General features: G+C 43.3%; 1 protein-coding gene across 1 annotated transcript in view; it reads left to right on the forward strand.

Moving 5' to 3' along the window:
* The window catches only part of USP39 (ubiquitin specific peptidase 39), a 113,749-nt gene that overhangs the window by 86,364 nt on the left and 5,512 nt on the right, over window positions 1-21,873 (forward strand). The window contains exon 12 of the mRNA XM_030201688.1: window positions 14,160-14,246. Coding sequence (XP_030057548.1) covers window positions 14,160-14,246 — 87 coding nt within the window. The remainder of the gene's footprint in view (window positions 1-14,159; window positions 14,247-21,873) is intronic.

Consider the following 21,873-nt stretch of genomic DNA (forward strand, 5'->3'; position numbering starts at 1 on the left):
TATTTGATTACATTATTTACAAGGCTCACATACTACTGTTATTTTTGCAATTCTGTAACTTGAAGACGTGGACAAGCTTCAAATCACTGCATGCATTGTCACAGTAACAAGTTATAAATTAAAAAGTATTTTTCCTATAGATACTGAGGCAACTAAGCCATAGGAAGGGATAGGGAAATGGGACTTGCTATACCGCCTCGGTTTACATATATAAAGGTACTTATTTTGTACCTGGGGCAATGGAGGGTTAAGTGACTTGCCCACAGTCACAAGGAACTGTAGTGGGAATCGAACCCAGTTCCTCAAGATCAAAGTCCGCTGCACTAACCACTAGGCTACTCCTCCACTCCAATGTGGTAAACCCAGTATGTACTATTGAGGAGGAGGAGGGCTTAAAAAACAGCATGTAGCATTCTGCTTAAATACAGCAGCTGTACAGAACAAAACCAATTTTTCACATCAATAAAGCCGGACAAAATCATTTCAGTAATTTATTTGGTTTTTCCTAATACCTTTTTCAGTAGTAGCTCAAGGTGAGTTACCTAGTTACCTGAATGTATTTCCCTGTCCCTGGAGGGCTCATATTCTAATTTTTGTACCTGAGGCAATGTAGGGCTAGATAATTTGCCTAAGATCATAAGGAGCAGCAGTGGGATTTGAGTGGGGCACCCTTGGATATCAAACCCAGTGCTGTAACCGCTAAGCTACTCCTCAGCAGATTGCTGATAGAGGTCTCGGCAGCCATTTTGAGATTGCAGCTAGCATGGGCAAGAATAACCCTTCCCCAAATGGCTGCTGCGACCTCTAGTGGCAGTCTTACGAGACTGCCACTTGCAGTAGCCATTTTGACAGCTGAGATTGCACAAGCAGAAGCAACCGGAGATTGCTCCTGTCCTGAGCCTGACTTTGCCTCTAGACCACTATGAATTGTAGGTTTGGGGGGGGGGGGGGGGTGAAGAGGAAGGGAGGAACTGGAGCCTGCTCCTGTTTGGGGAGGTGGAGGGGGGATGCTATTGGGACAGAGCACAGTTTCAATTTTATTCAAAAATGCACCAGCGTTTATGACCAAAGCTGAATCATTTGGCCTCTAATTTATAATAAATGTCCCTTTTTCTCCCTTTAAAACTTTTGTAAAAAAACAGAATGTGCTAAATGATTTTGAAAGTAGCTTAATATTGTACTGAATTGTGTGTAAAGTATGTGAGTACCCATATAAGACTAGGGATCTGTTCCTGTGCACCCTTTATACTCATCTTCCTTCTCTTGAAGTTTTTATATCCCTCTTTCCAGTATTCTTTGCTCTGTACATCCTCGGCATACTTCATGCATTTTTCTCCCCCAAAACCGTTGACCTTTTGAATACTAGATGGGGCTAGTCTGAGGCTAAAATCTGCATCAATAGTAGCATCCTCTGTGTTGAAGTGCATACTGGGGACTAAGCTGGCATGTGTCCTACCAGGCCTTCTGGTGGCCCTATCCTTCATGGTTTCCACATCTGAAGCCAGGCCTGGGAGCGGGCCAAAGCATATGCGCTGGCTTAGTCCCCAGCCTGCTTTTCAGCACAGAAGATAATCTTTCAGCTCACACTCAGTTGGTCCTTGGATTGGCCCAGTTTCTGTTCATAAATGGTTGTGATGTTTGTTGCTTAAAATCGATTAAACCAATTTTAACACTTGTTATAAGCATCAAACATATAAACGGCGAGTGACCGACTCACTCGCAAATGCGCAGTAGAGACTTCCCTCTCTGTCCCGCCCCCGCGTCAGTACGTGATGACGAGGGTGGGACAGAGAGGGAAATTGCGCCGCCGAGATTGATACCGCTCCCCCCCCGCCCGAGGTCGTTGCTACCGTCCCCCCCCCCCCCCCCCCCACCCGGCCCAGGCCCTCTCTCCGCTACTAAACTTACACATCCATTCACCAGAACGCAGCACGCACATCAGCTGAGCTGCCGTCAGCCTTCCTTCCCTGCCTGTGTCCCGCCCTCGCTGACGTTGCGTCACAGGAGGGCGGGACACAGGCAGAGAAGGAAGGGCCGACGGCAGCTTAGCTGATGTGCGTGCTGCGTTCTGGCGAATGGATGTGTAAGTTTAGTAGGAGAGAAGGCCCGGGCCGGGTGAAGGGATGGCGGCGACTCCGGGGGTGGGGGAACGGTAGCGGTGGCGACCTCGCGGGGAGGGAGGGAGGGGGAAGTAAAACCCCAATACCAGCCCGTTTTTACGGGCTCAATGGCTAGTCTATAGTATGAATTGCAGAGCAACTAATCACCATATTTGGTAAACAATAGCCCAGTGACTGCGTTCACCTAATATAACAATTATCTGCGCTCGTATGACATGGGGTACATTTGGAACTACAGACCCAGCTGGGTTCTTTCTGCTGGCAGTTTTCCAAGAAACACTGCCAATATGTGAAATATATTATTTATTAGGGGAAAAAGAAAGCCAACACAAACAATAAATTCCTATAGAATAATATATATTTATTTTCTTTTTCTTACATTTGTACCCCACGCTTTCCCCACTCATGGCAGGCTCAATGCGGCTTACATGGGGCAATGGATGGTTAAGTGACTTGCCCAGAGTCACAAGGAGCTGCCTGGGCCTGAAGTGGGAATTGAACTCGGTTCCCCAGGACCAAAGTCCACCACCCTAACCACTAGGCCACTCTTCCACACACATATATATATTTTGTGTAATTCTCTGTGAGATAGATAGATATATATATATATATATATATATATATATATATATATATATATATATATATATATATATCCTATATAATAATTCTCACCTCCAACATTCTGAGGCTACCTGGAACTGTGGATCATGTTGGAGTAGATAATAGTGATGTCACACAACCCACACCAGATTGGACAGTAGAAGGGAGAGGGGCGGAGCCACGATACAGGGAGCAGTGAATCAGCACAACACGGGGAATGCACAGCAGCAGGAACAGAAGCCTCTCTCACACAGTCACTCTCTCAAACATACACACTCAGAGGAAAACCTTGCTAGCGCCCGTTTCCTTTCAAACAGAAACGGGCCTTTTTTTTACTAATATATCACAGAGAATTACACAAAATAGATATCTGCATATGAATACATATATCTGTCAGTGCTGAGAAATATACCTGAGGACCAATCAGCCCCTGAATCCAAGCCAGCCTTTGGCAACAAGCAGTACAAGTCTGAACTCCCCACTGTAGAAGTAAAGCCAAAATTTTACCCTGAGATTTGATCTCTGGATAGATGAAAAGCTCCTCTCAGCTACAGTTTTTTGAGACAATGAGCTGATCTGTAAAGAGAGAACCTTATTGCTTCCTTAGCCCAGGCAGCCAGAAGTAGCACCTGTAAGCAGCCGAAGTTATTAGCTTGATCCGAAGTTATCCACTCGATCTGTCTATTCGCTCCTGTACCTCTCCAAGTAGCAGTCATTTACCGACCCCCCTGCTAAATCCCCCTCTTCCTTTCTCACTGACTTTGATGCCTGGCTCTCCTTCTTTCTTGAACCTTCATCTCCTTCCCTCATTCTTGGGGATTTTAACTTTCATGTTAATGACCCCTCTAACTCTTATACTTCTCAATTTCTTGCCTTAACATCCTCCTTCAATCTTCAACTGTGCTCCACCGCCCCTACTCACCAGGATGGCAACTGTCTTGATCTTGTACTCTTCTCCAACTGGTCACCCTCCAATTTCCTTGCCTCCACTCTTCCCCTATCTGATCATCATCTTTTAACCTTCACACTTCGACACCCTCCTCCTCAGTCCCGTCCTATTCTAACCAACTCATTTAGGAATGTTCAGGCTATTAACTCTTCTACCCTCCAGCGTCTCAAATCTTTTCTCTATTGCTATGTCGACCAAGTCCGTCAATGAGGCTGTCTCTTATAATACTGTTCTGTCATCTGCTCTGGACACTCTTGCTCCTCCCGTGCCTCGTCATGTAAAACGTACCAAACCCCAGCCTTGGCTGACCCCTACTATCCACTACCTATGCGCTTGTGCCCACTCTGCTGAACAACTTTGGCTTAAATCTTGTGCCCTTGCTGACTTCACACACTTCAAATTCTTGCTGACCTCCTTCCAACCTGCTCTCCAACTTGCCAAACAGGATTATTATATCCAATTGACTAACTCTATTGGTTCGAACCCTCGAATCTCTTTGCCACGCTAAACGCTCTCCTCAAAGTGCCTTCCCCTCCAACTCCCCCTTCACTTTCTCCCCAGACTTTGGCTGATTACTTTCACGATAAGGTTCACAAGATTAAACTTGAATTCCTAACCAGCCCTCCACCCCCTCTTCCCTTAGTCCACTCTCTCAACCCTCTTACCCCTGCCTCCTTTTCTTCCTTTTACGAAATTACTGAAGAAGAAACTTTACTTCTTCTTTCATCCTCAAAACTAACCACCTGCCCCAGTGACCCTATCCCCACTCATCTACTCAACACTATCTCTCCTGCTGTCACCCCTTTCATCTGTCATATCCTCAGTCTGTCACTTTCCACTGCGACTGTCCCTGATGCATTCAAACATGCCGTAGTCACCCCACTCCTCAAAAAACCTTCTCTGGATCCTACCTCTCCTTCCAACTATCACCCCATCTCCCTCCTCCCAAATCCAAGATACTAGAGCGTGCTGTTCACCGTCGCTGCCTTGACTTTCTTTCTACTCAACCTATTCGCGACCCACTCCAATCTGGCTTTTGCCCCCTTCATTCAACTGAAACAGCACTTGCTAAAGTCTCCAATGATCTATTCCTGGCTAAATCCAAAGGGCTCTATTCTATCCTTATTATCCTTCTCGATATTTCTGCTGCTTTTGACACTGTTGATCACAGCCTACTCCTTGGTACGCTGTCCTCACTTGGATTTCACAACTCTGCTCTTTCCTGGTTTTCTTCTTCTCTGTCAGCGTACTTTTAGTGTATACTCTGGTGGATCCTCCTCTTCCTCTATCCCGCTCTCAGTGGGTGTACCTCAGGGATCCGTCCTAGGACCTCTTCTGTTCTCCATCTATACTTCCTCCCTTGGTGCTCTGATCTCATCCCACGGCTTTCAGTATCACCTTTACGCTGATGACGCCAAGATCTACCTCTCCACACCCTCCCTACCCATTTTCAAATCTCTGCTTAAAACTCACCTCTTCAATGCTGCTTTCGGCACCTAACCTTTTGTGAATTATAGTATTCCCTATCAGACGGACTCTATACTCTATACTTGTTTTTAGATTGTAAGCTCCTTGAGCAGGGACTGTCTTTCTATGTTAAATTGTACAGCGCTGCGTAACCCTGGTAGCGCTTTAGAAATGTCAAGTAGTAGTAGAAATCCAGGCCAAGATATCTACCTGCCTGACATTGCTGCCTGGATGTCTCACCGCCACCTGAAGCTCAATATGTCCAAAACTGAGCTCCTTATCTTCCCACCTAAACCAATCTCTCCCCTTCCCCCTATCTCTCTATTTCTGTCGGCAACGCGCTCATTCTTCGTCTCATCTGCTCGTAACCTTGGGGTCATCTTCGACTCCTCCCTCTCCTTCTCTGCACATATTCAGCAGATTGCTAAAACCTGTCATTTCTTCCTCTATAATATCGCCAAAATTCGCCCTCTCCTTTCTGAGCACGCTACCAGAACCCTCATCCACACTCTCATCACCTCTTGCTTGGACTACTGTAACTTGCTTCTCACAGGTCTTCCACTCAGCCATCTCTCTCCTCTTCAATCTGTTCAAAATTCTGCTGCACGATTAATATTTCGCCAAAATCACTATCAGCCCTCTTCTGAAGTCACTTCACTGGCTCCCGTTTCCGTATACAGTTCAAACTTCTCTTATTGACCTATAAGTGCATTCACTCTGCTGCACCTCACTACCTCTCCACCCTCATCTCTCCCTACACTCCTTCCCAGGAACTCCGTTCACTAGGCAAATCTCTCCTAATTGCACCCTTCTCCTCCATCGCTAACTCCAGACTCCGTTCCTTTTATCTCGCCGCACTTTATGCCTGGAATAGACTTCCTGAGCCATTACGTCAAGCCCCTTCCCTGGTCGCTTTCAAATCCGGGCTAAAGGCCCATCTGTTTGATGCTGCTTTTGATTCCTAACTTGTCACCTACTCTTAACCCTTACCTTGTCTTCCTTTCTTTAATAGTTCCCTTTTCCCTATGTGTCCTATCTGTCTGTCCTACCCTCTTCCCCCTATTTCTCCTGTCTGTCTGTCTGTCCTGATTTAGATGGTAAGCTCTTTTGAGCAGGGACTGTCTTTTCTTTATGTTCAACTAGTAAAAAAGGCCCGTTTCCGAAACCAATGAAACGGGCGCTAGCATGTTTTTTTTTGTGTGTGTGTGTATGTGTCAGAGTTATTTTGTGTGTGAGGGTGCGGTGTGTGTGCAGGTTGTTGATGTGTGTCTTTTTTTGTTTTGTTTTTTGCTTGGGGGTTGGGGGATGTGCTGTGCTGGCAAAGTGGGTTGGATTGGTGTGTGGCTTAGAGGGTGTGTTTCTGTTGTATTGTGTGTGTGTGGTTTTGTCTGTCAAGGAGGTTTGTGGAGGGGGGTCTTTCTGTTGGTGAAATGTAAATGTGGTTGTAGGGGGGGGGTCAGCCTTTGTTGAGTGTTTTTTTTTTCCATGTTTTTTTTTTTTTGTGTTGTGCTGAGGCAGCAGTGTTGTTTTAGATGGACGGAAGGTAGAGGAGCACGTTTTTTGTCTGTCGGTATTTTTTGGCCGTTTCAGGGCTGCTGTAGGGGAATGCTGGAAGAGAAATGTGCTGTTGGAAGCAGTGCCATCTTTTTCCATTGGGCTGGGGTTCTGGGCATCCTGGAGGTGGGTGACGGCTTGCCTGAGGACGGGGATGGTTGTTTTAAGTTGGCGGAAGGGAGAAGAGCACGGTCTCGGGCCGTCGGGGGGTGATCCGGTATGTTTGGTCCATTTCAGGCCGGCTGCAGGGGAATGCTGGAACATTTATGGGCTGCAGGAATCAGCGCCGTCTTTTTCCGGGTGCTCGGGGAATCCCCGAGGTGGGAGACAGGTTGCCTGAGGCTGGGGATGGTTGGGCACGTTCTTGGCTGCTTCGGCAAAAGAGGAAGGGGGTGGGGAGTTACCTGCAGCCACCTGAGAAACCATGTATTCTTTGTTTGTTTTGTATTATTAGTTTGCATTTCTGTTGAAGAAAGAGTGGATGCCTTTTGAATGATGGAGGTGGTGCGTTGGTGTGCGGTTGTTTCGTTAGTTTGGCAGCCAGTCTCCAGCGATTCCTAGGCAGGGAAGGAGTACTCCTCCCCCTTCCTTGGTCGCTGTTTGCTGCTGGCTGGGTCGCGGGTAATCCTTCCAGCTGGGCCGCAGCTTGTCCTGTTCGCCCACGTCCCAGATGGTGACGGGCACGTTGTTTTCCTGCTCCTCTGACTCCATGTCAAGCGATCCCAAATATAGTCTGTGCTATAGGCCCTCTGGCACTCTTCAGTACTGGTATTAGGCATTTAAAAATTTCTCCCCCCCCCCCCCCCCCCCCCCCCCCCCGGTCTATTTTTGCACATACCCACAGCAGGAATATTCTTCTCTTGTTCCAGCGGTGGTTCTGTGCTCTCCGTGCTGCACAGATAATGAGCCATTCTGCTGGGGAATGCTCCTCCCTTATTGTCACGTAGTTTCCTCTGATTGGTCCGTCTTACGTTGCCTAGTGTTGCCTGGGAACGGTGTTGTGATGGTCCTTTGTGTTTCAGAATGTTGAGGGTGTTTTTTCTGATTGGTCCGTCATGCGAGGGCGGGGCAGAGAGACATGGTCAGTGTTGTGGCTTCACCACCATGAATCCATGAACCCTTCAGTGAGTGACTGAGTGACTTCAGAACGTTGTCTTCAGAATGTTGAGGGTGAGTTTTATTATAGTAGATTGTAAAGCACTGCGCACATCTGGTAGCGCTATAGAAATGATTTGTAGTAGTAGTAGTAGTTTACTTCCCTGCCACAGGAGAATTTAAAGAGGCTAGTTCTTTGGCACAATGAGACATGCTGCTGCTCTAGTTCAGTGCCAGAATCATATTTTTTTGTCTAGCAAAGGGTCTGAGCAGAACTGTGTCCATAGTTCTCAGGTGATTCTTTTGAACCAATCAGGCTGTGTATTCTTGGTGTCAGAATGATGGATCCAGTCAGCTAAGACAAAGTCCAATGTTGATCCAGACACTCTCCCTCAGCCTGTGGCGCCTAGCCAAAGGGGCCCACAAATGGTATGCATACTTGGGGATAATAAATCTGTCCAGCAAACTGCTTCAGCCCCCTGAGATGAAGTGCAGATGTTACCTGTGCTTCCAGTGTCCTTGGTCAGTCAGCACTGTCCATGGAGTGATAGAGAAACAAGAAATGTCCAAACAGCCATCTTACTCTTTTTTACACAGATAATGCAGGTTCAGGCCCGTATATGGACGTAGGCCTCAGTTGCACAAAAGGTGACACACCGGAGATGGGTTGAAGGGAGCATAGGGACAGGGACACAGAGGGGCAATACTGATCACAGGGGGAGGGATAAAGGTTCCAGAGGGCAGATGCTGAATATGGGGGAGGAAAGGGACAAGGGCACAGAGGGCAGATGCTGGACAGGACATATAGAGATGCAGAGGGAAGATGCATGGTGGACATGGAGAGAGAAGAAATGTCAAAAAGACAGGACCCTGCAAAGATAGGAAAAAAACTGAGAAAAGCCGAAGTAGAACACTGGGACCAAAACAAATGTAAAAATAAAATCCTCAGACAACAAAGGTAGAAAAAGTTATTTTATTCTGAATATATTAATTGGACTGTGTTGGCCTTTGGACATGTACATCTCTGATATCTTGTATTTCATTTTCTATTTTTCTAGTATCGCTGTACATGTTGAGTCTGACTTATTGAGATTTCTAGTTCTTTTTTTTTTTATTTTTAATTTCAAAATATAATTGATAATCTTATCAAGCCTAAGCTTGTACAGAAAGGTATACATTTGATAATAATAAATGAAAGAAAATTATGTATAACTACACTCAAGTCCTCAAATCTGGATCCAAGATTATCAATAGTGGAGCTGCTATCAAGAAAATGATAGAAACCTGTCTAAGATCAATGCATGCCAGTAGACATTAACATTCTCTTAACCCCAAAGAGCATTTGGTTACAAGGAATTCTGTAAGCTGTGATGGCTCAAAAAAAACATATTTTACTGATTGGTACTGGACTATACATTTACATGGGTACCGAAGATGAAAAGTAGCCCCAATCTGAAGAACTCCTAACTTAAGCAGTAAAAACTGCCTACGTCTTTTCTGAGTCTCTTTAGATACATCTGGAAATATTGATATTTTAAGACCTATGAACTCTTTATTTCTGTTCTTAAAGAACATTTTCATGATCCATACTTTATCCAAAGTTAACGCAACAGTTGCCAATAAAGTAGAAGGAACTGCCAAGTCAGTGTCAGAAGACTCTAGGATCGCTGAAACATCCAAAGGAGGGTTCAGCTTGATTAGCGGACAATTGTGCTTCTGTTGGATTATTTGGTAGATAGTATACTTGGGAGAAAGGGGGAATAGCATCTTCTTTAAGTCCAAATATTTCCTTTAAGTATCTGTTCAACATTTCTCTGGGTGTAATCGAAGGCACCCTGGGAAAATTCAAAAATCTTAAATTGTTTGATCTCAGCGAATTTTCCAAGGACTCAATCTTCTTCCACATATTCATATTATCTTTTATCATTGTTGTTTGAGTTTCTTGAGATTTTTCAACATTTTTCTCCTGAGTCTCAACTTTCGCTGCAATTTTTTTTACTTCATTGTTTATTATTTCCACTTCCTCTTCTGATTTTTTTTGTTCTGGTCTCGAGCCTGAATTTGAGGGCATAAAACCTTACCCAGGTTAACTATTAAGGCCCAGAGATTATCCAGAGTTACTACAGCTAGTTTTTCTTCTAAAAATTGTGGAAAATTTAAAGTCTGTACCTTATCAGTAGAAATGTTATCGTCAAGCTTTCTTTTCACTTGCATTCAAACGGTCTCCTGCTGCTTCCTCCAGGGCAAGTTCTAAATTAGAGGAGTTTAACACTCCTTTGTTCTCCAGTTGTTCTTCCCGGACCCCTGGTCTCTCCACTTCGGCTTCACCTCCCTGTCGCCAAACAAGAGATTCCACTGGAGAACTAGCACACTGGGGCTGTGGGGGAGGAGCTCTTTGAACAGGGCTTAGGGTAACATCAAGCACAGGCGACGTCAGGTCTCCACACTGCTTGATCGTCGCAAGCGTGCCACCTCCCGTTCTTTCAGTCACCTTTGGTCTCTGTAAAAAAGACTCTGTTGGACCCGGCACTGAAGCTGAGGGCCAGCTCGGGGTCCCCACAGCAGCCGACCTTCCTCTTTGCTTCGGCATTTCGAAAAGAAATGATAGCTACACGGAAGACCGCGACAGGATCAGTCCGCCATCTTGGACCCACCCGACCATCTGTCCGATTTCCAGTTCAATTTTTTGCCTTCATATCTCTATTATAGATCTGTGGTCCCTTGTTTTCATATTTTTTGAGGGTCTGTGTTTTTGATTGGGGTGTGGTAGTCTGCTAGCATGTAGTTTCTGTGTAGAGATTTTGTAGCAGTCCCATTCTGTTTTTTTCACCATTCATTCATTTATTCAGGATAATACTGCCTTAACTGACAGGGCAGAGCTGTTAATACAATTAATTAAAAGCAAAAGAAAAGAACTACAATAAAAGAAAAGTAGCACAACCAAGAAACAACAGTATAAACAATCACTCTCTCTCCCACTACTACTACTACTTAACATTTCTAAAGCACTACCAGGGTCACACAGCGCTGTGCAATTTAACAAGGAAGGACAGTCCCTGCTCAAAGGAGTTTACAATCTAAAGGACAAAGTATGCAGTCAATCAAATTGGGGCAGTCTAGGTTTCCTGAATAGAGGTAAATGGTTATGTGCCAAAAGCTACATTGAAGAGGTGGGCTTTGAGCAAGGATTTGAAGATGGGCAGGGAGGGGGCTTGGCATTAGTACCCCATCTTGCCATCACTCATCAATGTAAACCTGCTGGAACAACCATGTCTTCAACCCTGACTGTGTTGTCATGTTAATACCAGTGTTTTAGGACCTGGTGTAATATTTACAGTGCTATTTTTTCACACCTAAGGTTGTTGCTCTTTGAGTCCTGGGAGTTAGCGCTGTTAATAGTATGGTAAGGTTCCAACTCTGTTTTTGTACTAGTTTATGCATAGTGTTTTGCAGTAGGGGGATTATATGTTGGCCTTACTGAGGTAATATCAAAACTTTAATATAGTTTGTTTGTTATAACATGAGACGGGGCTTTAGACATTTTGCAGTAACTGATGTGTAAGAAGAGCCTGTTGATCTTGCAACTCCCAATGGGTAAGGTAATGGGTCATCTCATGAGACAGCAAAATCAACAAGCGGAGCAGTGGCCTAGTGGTTAGGATGGTGAACTTTGGTCCTGAGGAACTGAGTTCGATTCCCGGCACAGGCACCTCCTTGTGACTCTGGGCAAGTCACTTAACCCTCCATTGCCTGCCGCATTGAGCCTGCCATGAGTGGGAAAGCGCGGGGTACAAATGTAACAAAAATAAAAATAAAATAAACAAGCTCACAGAAGGAGAGACAAGGAGAGATGTGAGAGAGAAAGAGAGGGCAGACTGGCTGCAGGTCTGCAGACCTGTGTTTTTTCAATCAGTTTTAACTCAGTCTATTCTGGGACCTTCCCTCTGTTGCACTGAAACACTACAAAATTAGGATGTGAGAAATATTACAGTATGTTGGTAGATGCAGAAAAGGGAATACCCTCGGCTAACAAAAATGTCTCTTCCAGAACTTCTTCCTTTTTGTTTCATTGTGCTTATGTGAAACCAACTTCTCTCATCAAATAGTTCTCAAATATAAAGTGAGAAACCACTTCAGTCCAGAAAGTGACCTGATTGTGGAAATCAGTACCTTGAAACAGAGATTCAGAATTCTTATTTCATTCAAAAAGCCCGGATCTCCCATTAAAACTGTTAAAGCAAGCGTGTGCCTATATTTCACCACATTTTTAAGACAGTCCGCATTTTTAGTTTGTGGCTGTGGTTGCATTTCTTGCATGTTCAGTTACTACTGTGTCATTACTACTATGTGCTATTTATTTTTAAATTTTCATTTGGTATGTGCATAGAATGATGCCTTGGTTAATTGGAGCCTGTTTATTTAAAAACAACTCCCCCCCTCCCCCCCCCCCCCCAAAAAAAAAAGTACTTTACGAAAGTGGAGAACTTGCCCATAGTGATCAATCAGATTTCTTCTTTCATTTTCCCAGAGAAAAGATGAAAATTGGTCACTATGAATAACTTTTGTGGAGAACTTTTTTCCTGTTTTTGTGACTAGGCCCCTTCTAGGGGCTCCTTTTACAAAATGGCACTATCAGTTAGTGTGCACTGAATGCGAAGAAGCCCATGGGAATTGAATGGGCTTCTTTGCATTCAGCGTGCCACTTTGTAAAAGGAGCCCTAAGTTTCATGTCCATTTTTACACAGTTTGTAAGAAAAGCACACGACTGTCGATGGGCCAAACAGTTTGTATATGAGATCATGCCACCTGTGTAGTGGTTTAAATGCCAGTTGCAGTGACCTGTATTTGTTATGTATGTTGCCTAGTTAGTTGTTTAACAATAATGTTCATTTCAAAATCTCTGCTGCTTAGGGGTACGTGGTTGAAATTTGTTTGACTTAGGGGGTTAGTTGTTAGTTTTTTTTTATCAATAATGTTCATTTCAAAATCTCTGCTGCTTGGGGGTATGTGGTTGAAATTTGTTTGACTTAGGGGGTACTTGACTTGAAGTTGGGAAACACTGGTGTAGCCCATGTACCCTGTGGCTCTCCTTATAAAAGCCTGTGCCTTGTTAGTGGTTTGGGGCGGTAAAAGGCTTTGCTCCTGCACCCATGATAAATTGGTGAATCATTTGTGTTACTGGGGACCCCCATCCCCGTGTCATTCTCTAGGCTACCCTGCTGCTCTCCAGATAACATTCACTCCATGTTGCCTGGCACTGTGTGGATAGTGCTGAAGCAGCCTATAAATATATTTAGCAGTTTTATATGGATAATACTGCTGAATATGCATGGAGAGCCATATTTTCGATTCTTGTTTCCACTTAAAGATTAAGAGCCCTTTGAATATTGGGCCCTTAATCTTTAAGTGGAAACAAGAATCGAAAATATGAACAAATATAGGAGTGTATCTGGGAAAGCTGCACTGAGGGCTGAAGAATCCTGGGTTTGTGCATTGCATGGGACTGCAGTCCCTGAATACTTTTAATAAAAAGTGTTTTTTTTTTCTTTCTCTCTCTTTAAGAAGGTGTTGGTTATATTTCTTTTCACTGTGTACTAACTGGAAGGCAAGGTTTTTTTTTTTTTATTTATTTTGTAGAACTTCTGACATAAAGGCTAATAAAAGTAACAACAAAAGAATCTGTGATATTTTTTATTAGATAACTTAATACATTTTTTGACTAGCTTTAGGGAGCTAAAACACCCTGTGCTCAGAACTTTTATGTCTGTACATTCAAGAAGATTAACACAACTACATTACTTAATCTGTAGAGTTTTTGAGTCGGCAGAGTTGAAATGCTGCAGTATGACCTCTCACTATGCCAGCAGGGGTTGTGACTCTGCTTTCCAGCTCTAGTTTTGTCTAATCCTGATTACTTTGCATGTAATATTGCAGCACATCACTATGGGAAGGCTTTTAATTACACTTTCTTATGTTATACTTAATTAGGTGTTAAAATCTGAAATGCAGTAACACTTTCTTATGGAGTCCTTTAGATGCCTTCTGTAGCATTCCTGCTTTATACAGCTGTGTTTTGTCCTTGCTGAGATGACATTGTCTGAACTAGTTTTTAGGACATTGTAAAATGAGAGATCAGTTTTGTCCTAACCAGTCCCACCTGATGCGAGTCTTGTGTGGTATGTTCCATTTAAGCAGTAAAGGGGAGTCCTAGCACTCAGCAGGTGTGGTCTATACAATTCATGCTGCTTTATCCTTTTTGTATCAGTGATTCCAGGTGCCCGCAGCCCCAATTTTATGGGGACACAAGTCATTGTATTCAGTTTTTGCCTCCTTAGATAAAATGTATTTTTTTTTCTTGTGGATTTTGATAGGGCACTGGTAAATGGTACGAATTGCAGGACCTGCAGGTGACCGATATCTTGCCCCAGATGATCACCCTGTCCGAAGCATACATTCAGGTAAGCAACAGGGAAAACTAACTTAGTAGGTTACAAACTTGACTACAGGAGGAGACACTGAGCTGTAAGTATGAGAAGATAAAGACACACATCTTTCCAATCCTCCTTTGACTGTTAAAGAAGGGCACTGATAGTACTTGAAGGGGGGGGGGGGGGGCGGCTTGACCGGCACCAGGAAGAACTATGTTGAGGATGCCTGTTTGGAACTGGGGATGACTTAATGTGGTAGGTTGAAGTGGAAAGGGGGTCTCAGTTGATGTGGGCTACTAATTCAGTTGGAGATTCTGACTCTTGATGCTATAGCAGTATTGGCCCAATCACTGTGCCCTTCTTAGCTAACAGGGGAGAGACGTGAGATTAGTGTGGGAATAAAGCTGCTGTCAAAATACCAGCTTTATCACCTTTCTGTTTTGGGCCTTTCCTGTCTAAAGCTTGCAAAAAATAAATGTGAATGATATGAATTGTGGTTGGAGGCAGCAGCTTTGTGAACAGCAGTGCCAGGCTGATACAGAGGAAATTTTTATGTGCAGCTAACTGAAAAGTCTAGTGCTAAGCTTTTGAGTTCATGCTCTTCTTCTCTTTCCAACCTCCATGCCTGGCCCATTCTCCTACTCCCTAGGTCAGCTTGACTTGAGGTTGCTGGTAAAGTAGCCCTGGTGCGAGAACCAGGGTTAGCTCTTACAGGGACACCTAGTAGCCAGTAAAAAAAAGGAGTATTGAAGGTCAGGACCGAGGCAGGCTAAAAGTTTTGGATGTCTCACCTGAAGGCAGGGTAGTTTATTATATATCTGGTGAACTTTTTTCTTCTGTACCCGGTCAGGATATGAAGGCCATATTACCTTCTTCAAATTTACTCTTGTTGTGCTCCCCTGCTCTGTTGGCCTTATTCCTGATTTACCTATGGTTTTGTATTCCAGAGAGCTGTTAATGTTCAGATTTCCTTTTGGAAATAAGCTATGTTTTTTTGGGACAAGTTTAACTCCACCCCCTCTGTTTTTTTTATTTCCTACATTCCACCCTTATCTATTATATTGTACTGTAAATTGGATATATTAGGGAGGTGCCTGACCTTGAGTTCAGTAGCTCCATAGTGAGTGGGAGCAAGTTTGTAATGGCTTCAATAAAGTATGGAAAGATGGACTGCTGATGTCACTGACCTGATGGCAGCATAGCTGGTCAGCACTGACCCATCAAAATAAATAAATTTGCTAATCCCCCACTATTGAGAAGTTCAGCTTCTAAGAGTGAGGTATCGTTGTGGACAAATCCCCCCCCCCCCCCCCCCCCCCCCACACACACACACAGTCAGGTGATGGCATCCAAGATGAAGATCTAAAGATGGCGGACCTGAAGGAGTTTGCATATGTGGGGAATACTTCAGTGACAGGCCCAAAGGGAAAAGGTGATCTTGGAGCCACAGTCACAGGGCAAGTAAGCACACGGCAGACTTATGTGGTGATTCAGAAGTCAAGGAGATGAGAGATACAGCAACTTGAGGGGAGCTCAGGCAATGGTTTTGTAGAGCTCAAAGAGACAATTGTTAGTATCAAAAGTGAGCACCAGTTGATGGGCAGTAAAATTGTGGTCAGACTTGAATGAGGTGTGCTTCAAGAGTTGAGGAGATACAGGCTAAAGTGGAAGAACAGGATGTACAGGTGCATCAGTTGCAGCAATGCAGAGATGAGCTAGAAACTGACTAGGTGGAGTAGACTAACAAGCTGGAGGACCTCAAGAATAATTTGAAATGGTGCAGTTTGCTGTTCCGTGAGATACTGGAGGAAAAGGAGTTCAAGAACTATAGTGAAGCAGTGTGTGGTATTTGTACTGCCATATTAAAGATAAATGAGCAGCACTGTTCCCTCTTAAGCTGTGGGGTCCTCCAACTGCAGTGCTGCTGGTAGGGGGTGGTGCTTCAATATTGTGTTTTCAATCTCTAGGGACAGACCTGGAGTCCTGCAGAACTTGCCTGTCCCTCACTGTTGAAAATTTGATAGTGAAACAGCACCTCCCTCTGGCAGGACTGTAAGTGGAGGACTCCCGCTCAGCTTAGAGGGAACAGTGCTGAGCAGACCCTAGCAGAATCAATCTAGAGACATTGTGATGTGTTCCTTAGAGTACGCATAGTGGCAGAGAATGTTCTAGGCATCCTAAAGGGGGGGGGGGGGGGGTAAGCTGGGAGGGCCATAAGCTACAAGTATTGTTGATTCGTACCCAGTTACACTATGGAGGAGAAGGTAGTTCACAGAAGCAACCAGAGATTGAGAGAACAGAATCAAGCAGTATAGATGGCTCTTTTCCTTCAGTCTGGAGATATACAACAGCACCTCCGCACCTCTTTTACAGTTAAATGCTTAATGAGGCCTACAAGCAGCTTCAGTCCATGGGCTACAAGAATCTTCCATTATAGTTGTTACAGATGAAGATTATCAGCTAAATTGGGGAGTCTATGGTTGGAGTGGGTGTACAAAGGAGGCAGATGGTTGCAACAGTGCTCCAAAGAGACTATTCCACTGGCATTGCACCAGAGGAGCGCAGAGTTGGTGCGAGAGACTAGACTTGGGGCTCAAGCCAAGAATGGCATGGGGGTGCAGGGGGCTCAAAATAACAGGCTGGGGAGATTGGAATGTGACTAGATATGACGGAGTGTACAAGTGGAGATGGAATGATTGAGTGTTTGGGGGAGCAGATGGGTATGTGGCAACTGGAGGATGAGGGCGGAGGGTAGGAGAACTTGACTGTGATGGGTATTGGGTTCTGGGTTAAAGGCTTGTAGATAGAGAGGGGACAGGCTGAAAGTGGGGAGGAAGAGGTGAAGGGCAACAAAGGAATTTCAATGGGAAATGGTATTGCACTGAAGAAGTAGTAGCTTATCACTAATAGGAGATAAGCATAATGGGAGCTGAGCTTAAATTGATCACCCTCAGTATGAAGGGGTTAAACATATAAAGAGGCAACTTATTCATTTATTTTATTTATTTGTTGCATTTGTTTCCCACATTTTCCCACCTTTTTGCAGGCTCAATGTGGCTTACATATATTATGTTTAAGGAGGCTACTCACTCAGAGCCCAGAACTGAACACTTTGTTACAGCACAAAGATTATCCCACAGTCTTTTAGTGTCTATTCAAGTGACAAGGAAAAGGGGGTTGGTGTCAGGATATTGATCTCCAAAACAGTAAAAAAAAATTATTACAGTATAGTAAGTTCACAAGTAGGGCAGTTCCTGTGGGCAAAATTGTGATGGAAAGTCAAAAAGTATACACAGCTCTGAATTCCAGTGGGGAACCTTCTTTGACACTTTGTTAGAGAAAGTTTTGGAATTCAAGGAGGGCACTCTAGTGGGGGAGGATTTCAATTAAACAATGGACCCTAGGAAGGCCATATCTGCTGGGAAAGGCAGTAATAATCAGAGGCTCAAGCTAAAACATTTTTTGAATGCTCGGCATTTTGAGCATTCCAGTGCATGGGTCTTTACATTTTAACTCATGTGCATGACAGCTATAGTGCAGAAGGGCCCCTAATATAGCAGTTGGGGGCCAGGAATTAGTAACATCACATGGTCAGACTATGCACCCATATAAGTAGAGGCGTTGATAAGGCTGCAAATTCTGGGGCTTATTATTGGTGATTAAAATAAGGCACTAGTACAACAGTATGAGTTTTCTCCTAAAATATTTGCACTTTAGTGATGCAGAAGGAGCACAAGCATCCGCCATAGGCAATAATTATTTGGAAAGGATTTTGAAGGTGGTAATGAGGGGAGAAGCTTATAGTTTAATGCTTCTCAAAAGAGGAAGAAGAGAGAAACTGAAGAGGAGTGGTTGCAGACAACAGTAAACAAGTTAGGGGGTCCAAAAGCATCCTAAAGCAGCAAGAGGTGTCCAGTGCCAGAATTGGATAAAATCCATCATCTGTATAGATTATGCCAGACTTAATGAGTATGGGGACAAAGCTAGTCAATTAATTGTACATCAGTTGAAACTGCAGGAGTGAGTGAAGGAAGAATGCACTCCACATAAGGGGAGCAGATGGGCAGGAGAGCCTTAATAGTACCGAGAGCCTTACACTCTAGAGGGTAGTTCTTGTGGATCATACCATCCTGTATCCTTATCACATATAGGGAAGCTTGTATAGCAGGATGAAGCTGGTTTTATAGAAAGTCAAAAAAAGAGCTGCCCTGAAATATTACTGTCTATGGCTGCGGGAAAGTTCTTTGATTGAGTCTAATAGCCTTTCATGTTTCAAATGCTGAAAGCAGTGGGGCTGGGGGAGAGAGTGATCCAAATAGGAAGGAGGTGTGGTGGTCCCTGAATGATTTTCAGAGGATTGTGTTCATGAGGAGCTGGCTTAAACTAAAGGTGGACAAAGCAATGGGACCGGATGGCTTACATCTGAGGTTACTGAAGGAATTTATGAAAGTTCTGGTGGCTCAGCTCCGAGGATTGGAGAAGGGCAGATGTGGTCCGTCTCCACAAAAACGGAAGTAAAGAAGAGGTTGGGAACTACAGACCGGTAAGTCTGACTTATGCGGTGAGTAAATGAATGGAAACACTTTTAAAACAGAATAAGATTTTGGAATCTAGTGGATTACAGGATCTGAGGCAACAGGGTTTCACTCGAGGCAGGTCTTGTCAGACAGATTTGATTGATTTCTTTGACTGGGTGACCAGAGAGTTGGATTGAGGAGAGAGTGCTAGATGTCTATTTAGATTTTAGCAAAGTCTTTGACATGGCTCTGCAAAGACAACTAATAAATAAACTGAGTGTCCTGAAGTGACTTACTGAGTTAGGAACTGGTTGAGTGGAAGGCAACAGAGGGTAGTGGTAAATGGAGCTCACTCTGAGGAAAAGGATGTTACCAGTGGTGTGCCACAAGGGCCGGTTCTTTTTAACATTTTATAAGAGATATTGCTGAATGGTTGTCTGGTAAGGTTTGTCTTTTTGTGGATGATGCCAAAATCTGCAATAGAGTAGACACCCCAGATGATGTGGATAACATGAGGAAGGATCTAGCGAAGCTTGAATGGTTCGGAAAGCAGCTAAGATATAAGGCAAAAAAATGTAGGGTCATGCATTTGGGCTGCAAAAACCCAAGGGAACGGTACAGTTTATGGGATGAAGAACATTTGTGCAGGAAAGAGGAGCAGGACTTGGGTGTGATCAGATGTGATGATCTTAAGGTGGTCAAACAGGTTGAAAAGATGACGGCAAAGGTGCTTGGATGCATTTGGAGAGGAATGGCCAGTAGGAGGTGATGATGCCCCTGTATAAAACTCTGGTGAGACCTCATTTAGAATATTGTGTACAATTCTGGAGACCACACCTTCAAAAAGATATAAACAGGATAGAGTCGATCCAGAGGGTGGCTACTAAAATGGTCAGTGGTCTTCGTCATAAAGCGTATTGGGACAGACTTAAAGATCTCAATATGTATACTTTGGATGAAAGGTGGGAGAGGGGAGATGTGATAGAAATGTATAAATACCTACGTGGCATAAATGCACAGGAGGTGAGTCTCTTTCAATTGAAAGGATGCTCTGGAACGAAGGGAATAGGATTAAGATGAAAGGAGACAGACTCAGAAGTAGCCTGAGGAACTACTTCACAGAAAGGGTGGTGAATTCGTGGAACTGCCTTCCAGTGGAAATGGTGGAGACGAAAAGTGTATCTGAATTTAAGAAAGCTTGGGACAAGTACATAGGATCTCTAAGGGAGTGAAAGGGAGAGTAGAGGGCATGGATGGGCAGACTAGATAGGCCATATGGTCTTTATCTGCCTTAATTTTTTTAAAATGTTTCTATAATAAACTGCTCTGCCAACTCTCCTTTTGCTCTGCTCTTTAAAATTAATGGGGACTATTCCCACACCTTTGAGTTGGTAGAGGGGCACTTGGCAGGAGTGTCCTTTTGTCACTTGAGCTATTTGCATTAGTTATGGAGCTATCTTCAATTGTCTAGAGTGCACTAAACATATATCAAAAAACTAATGAATGCACTCTTGCTATACACTCTGTGAGAAATTGCACAATACTGATATATATCATATACTTTATAAACTAGCCTCAATAGCCCAGGGAACCATTAATTAGGACTCCACTGAATTGGCCTGTATCATGGGCTCCTCCTCCTTTCCGAAAAAACATCCACAAGTAACAAAAAACTCCCTACATAAGGAAGAAAAAGATCTTGTGAATAAAAAACGGATGGAGGGGTATTTTAATGATCTACTTCAAATATCAATGTGACTATAAGTGCATTATATCACAGAGAGTATTGAATGGAAGTAAAGAAAAAAGTATGTATGATCACTTCGCAGTCCTCTTAAGGCTATATACTGAAGCAATATTCAAACAGAGAACCTTCATTCATTCATTCATTGCTTGATTAGAATCTTTTTTTCATGTTGAAATAAACCACTTATCTTAAGACCTGGGAATATTGTCACTTCTATCCATCAGAGACAATCCATCCAAAGTAATTGTAACCGGTTCTCAACTCTAGTTTAAATCCTTCAGTCCCATATAGTTCCGGTTGCGAAGTGAAATACTCAAACGTGGGAGCTGCTAGAGCAGTAAAATCTGCTCAGCCATGATGTCTTCTTAATTTTCTCGACAGCAAGGGACCCCACTGTTTCGCGTTCTTCGTCAGGAGAAATATACAAAAACAATTAAATGTATTTCTTTTCTATCCATCGCGAACCTCGGTTCAGAACATGGCGGCTATTAATATAGAACGCCAACATTAGTAGCTCCACCCAGTGGGAGTTTCCGTGATTATTTCAACAACCAATCACTGAACTAGCCTACTTATATCCTATTGTCCAATCACTTCTGTTGAAAGATTTAAAGTGATACAATCTTCATTAAGGAAGGTTAATATAAATTTTGTTATACTGTATAGTTTGAAATTGCTTTAGAAAAAGTCTTAAATGTCCATGAGGAATTGTCACTCTTTATGATTGTTAACAAGTTACAATAAAGAATATATATACACACATGTATGGAAAAAATTTTTTTCTCTTCGGATGATAATATATTCTGAGAATACACCTTTTTAACATTAAAAAAATGCTTCCCATTCCATCGGTCCGTTTAAACCTTCTGGATAAACAGTTTGCAAATAATAAATCCATTTCTGCTCCTTTTGATGTAAAACACGAGAAACATCCCCTCTTCTGTTGTTATTTATTAGTTGCTCAATAATTAGACAACGTAGCTGTTCAAATTTATGATTCCTTTCTTACAATGTTTAGCCAGAGGCATATATGTTTTGCCCGATTGAATCGCATGCTTGTGTTCCGAAAGTCTGATTTTAAACATGCGTTTAGTCTGCCCTATATACCGTAAGCCACATGGACATGTAATCATATAGACTACTGCTTTTGAAATACATGAAGTCACTCCTTTTAGATATACCCAATTTTGTTTAATTCTATCCCAAAATTTGTTTGTTTCCTCCATAACTGAACACATAATGCATTCTCCGCATTTCTTATGACCACGTGTGTCATTATCATTCTGCCAAACCTTTGTTCTAACATCAGGATGGCATAGAACCTCTGCTAAATTTGCACGTCTGGAATATGATATCATACATTTTTGTTTAGCAAACATTTGATGGGTGGATA

This window comes from Microcaecilia unicolor, chromosome 4 (assembly GCF_901765095.1).
Source record: "Microcaecilia unicolor chromosome 4, aMicUni1.1, whole genome shotgun sequence".
NCBI classification, from domain to species: domain Eukaryota; kingdom Metazoa; phylum Chordata; class Amphibia; order Gymnophiona; family Siphonopidae; genus Microcaecilia; species Microcaecilia unicolor.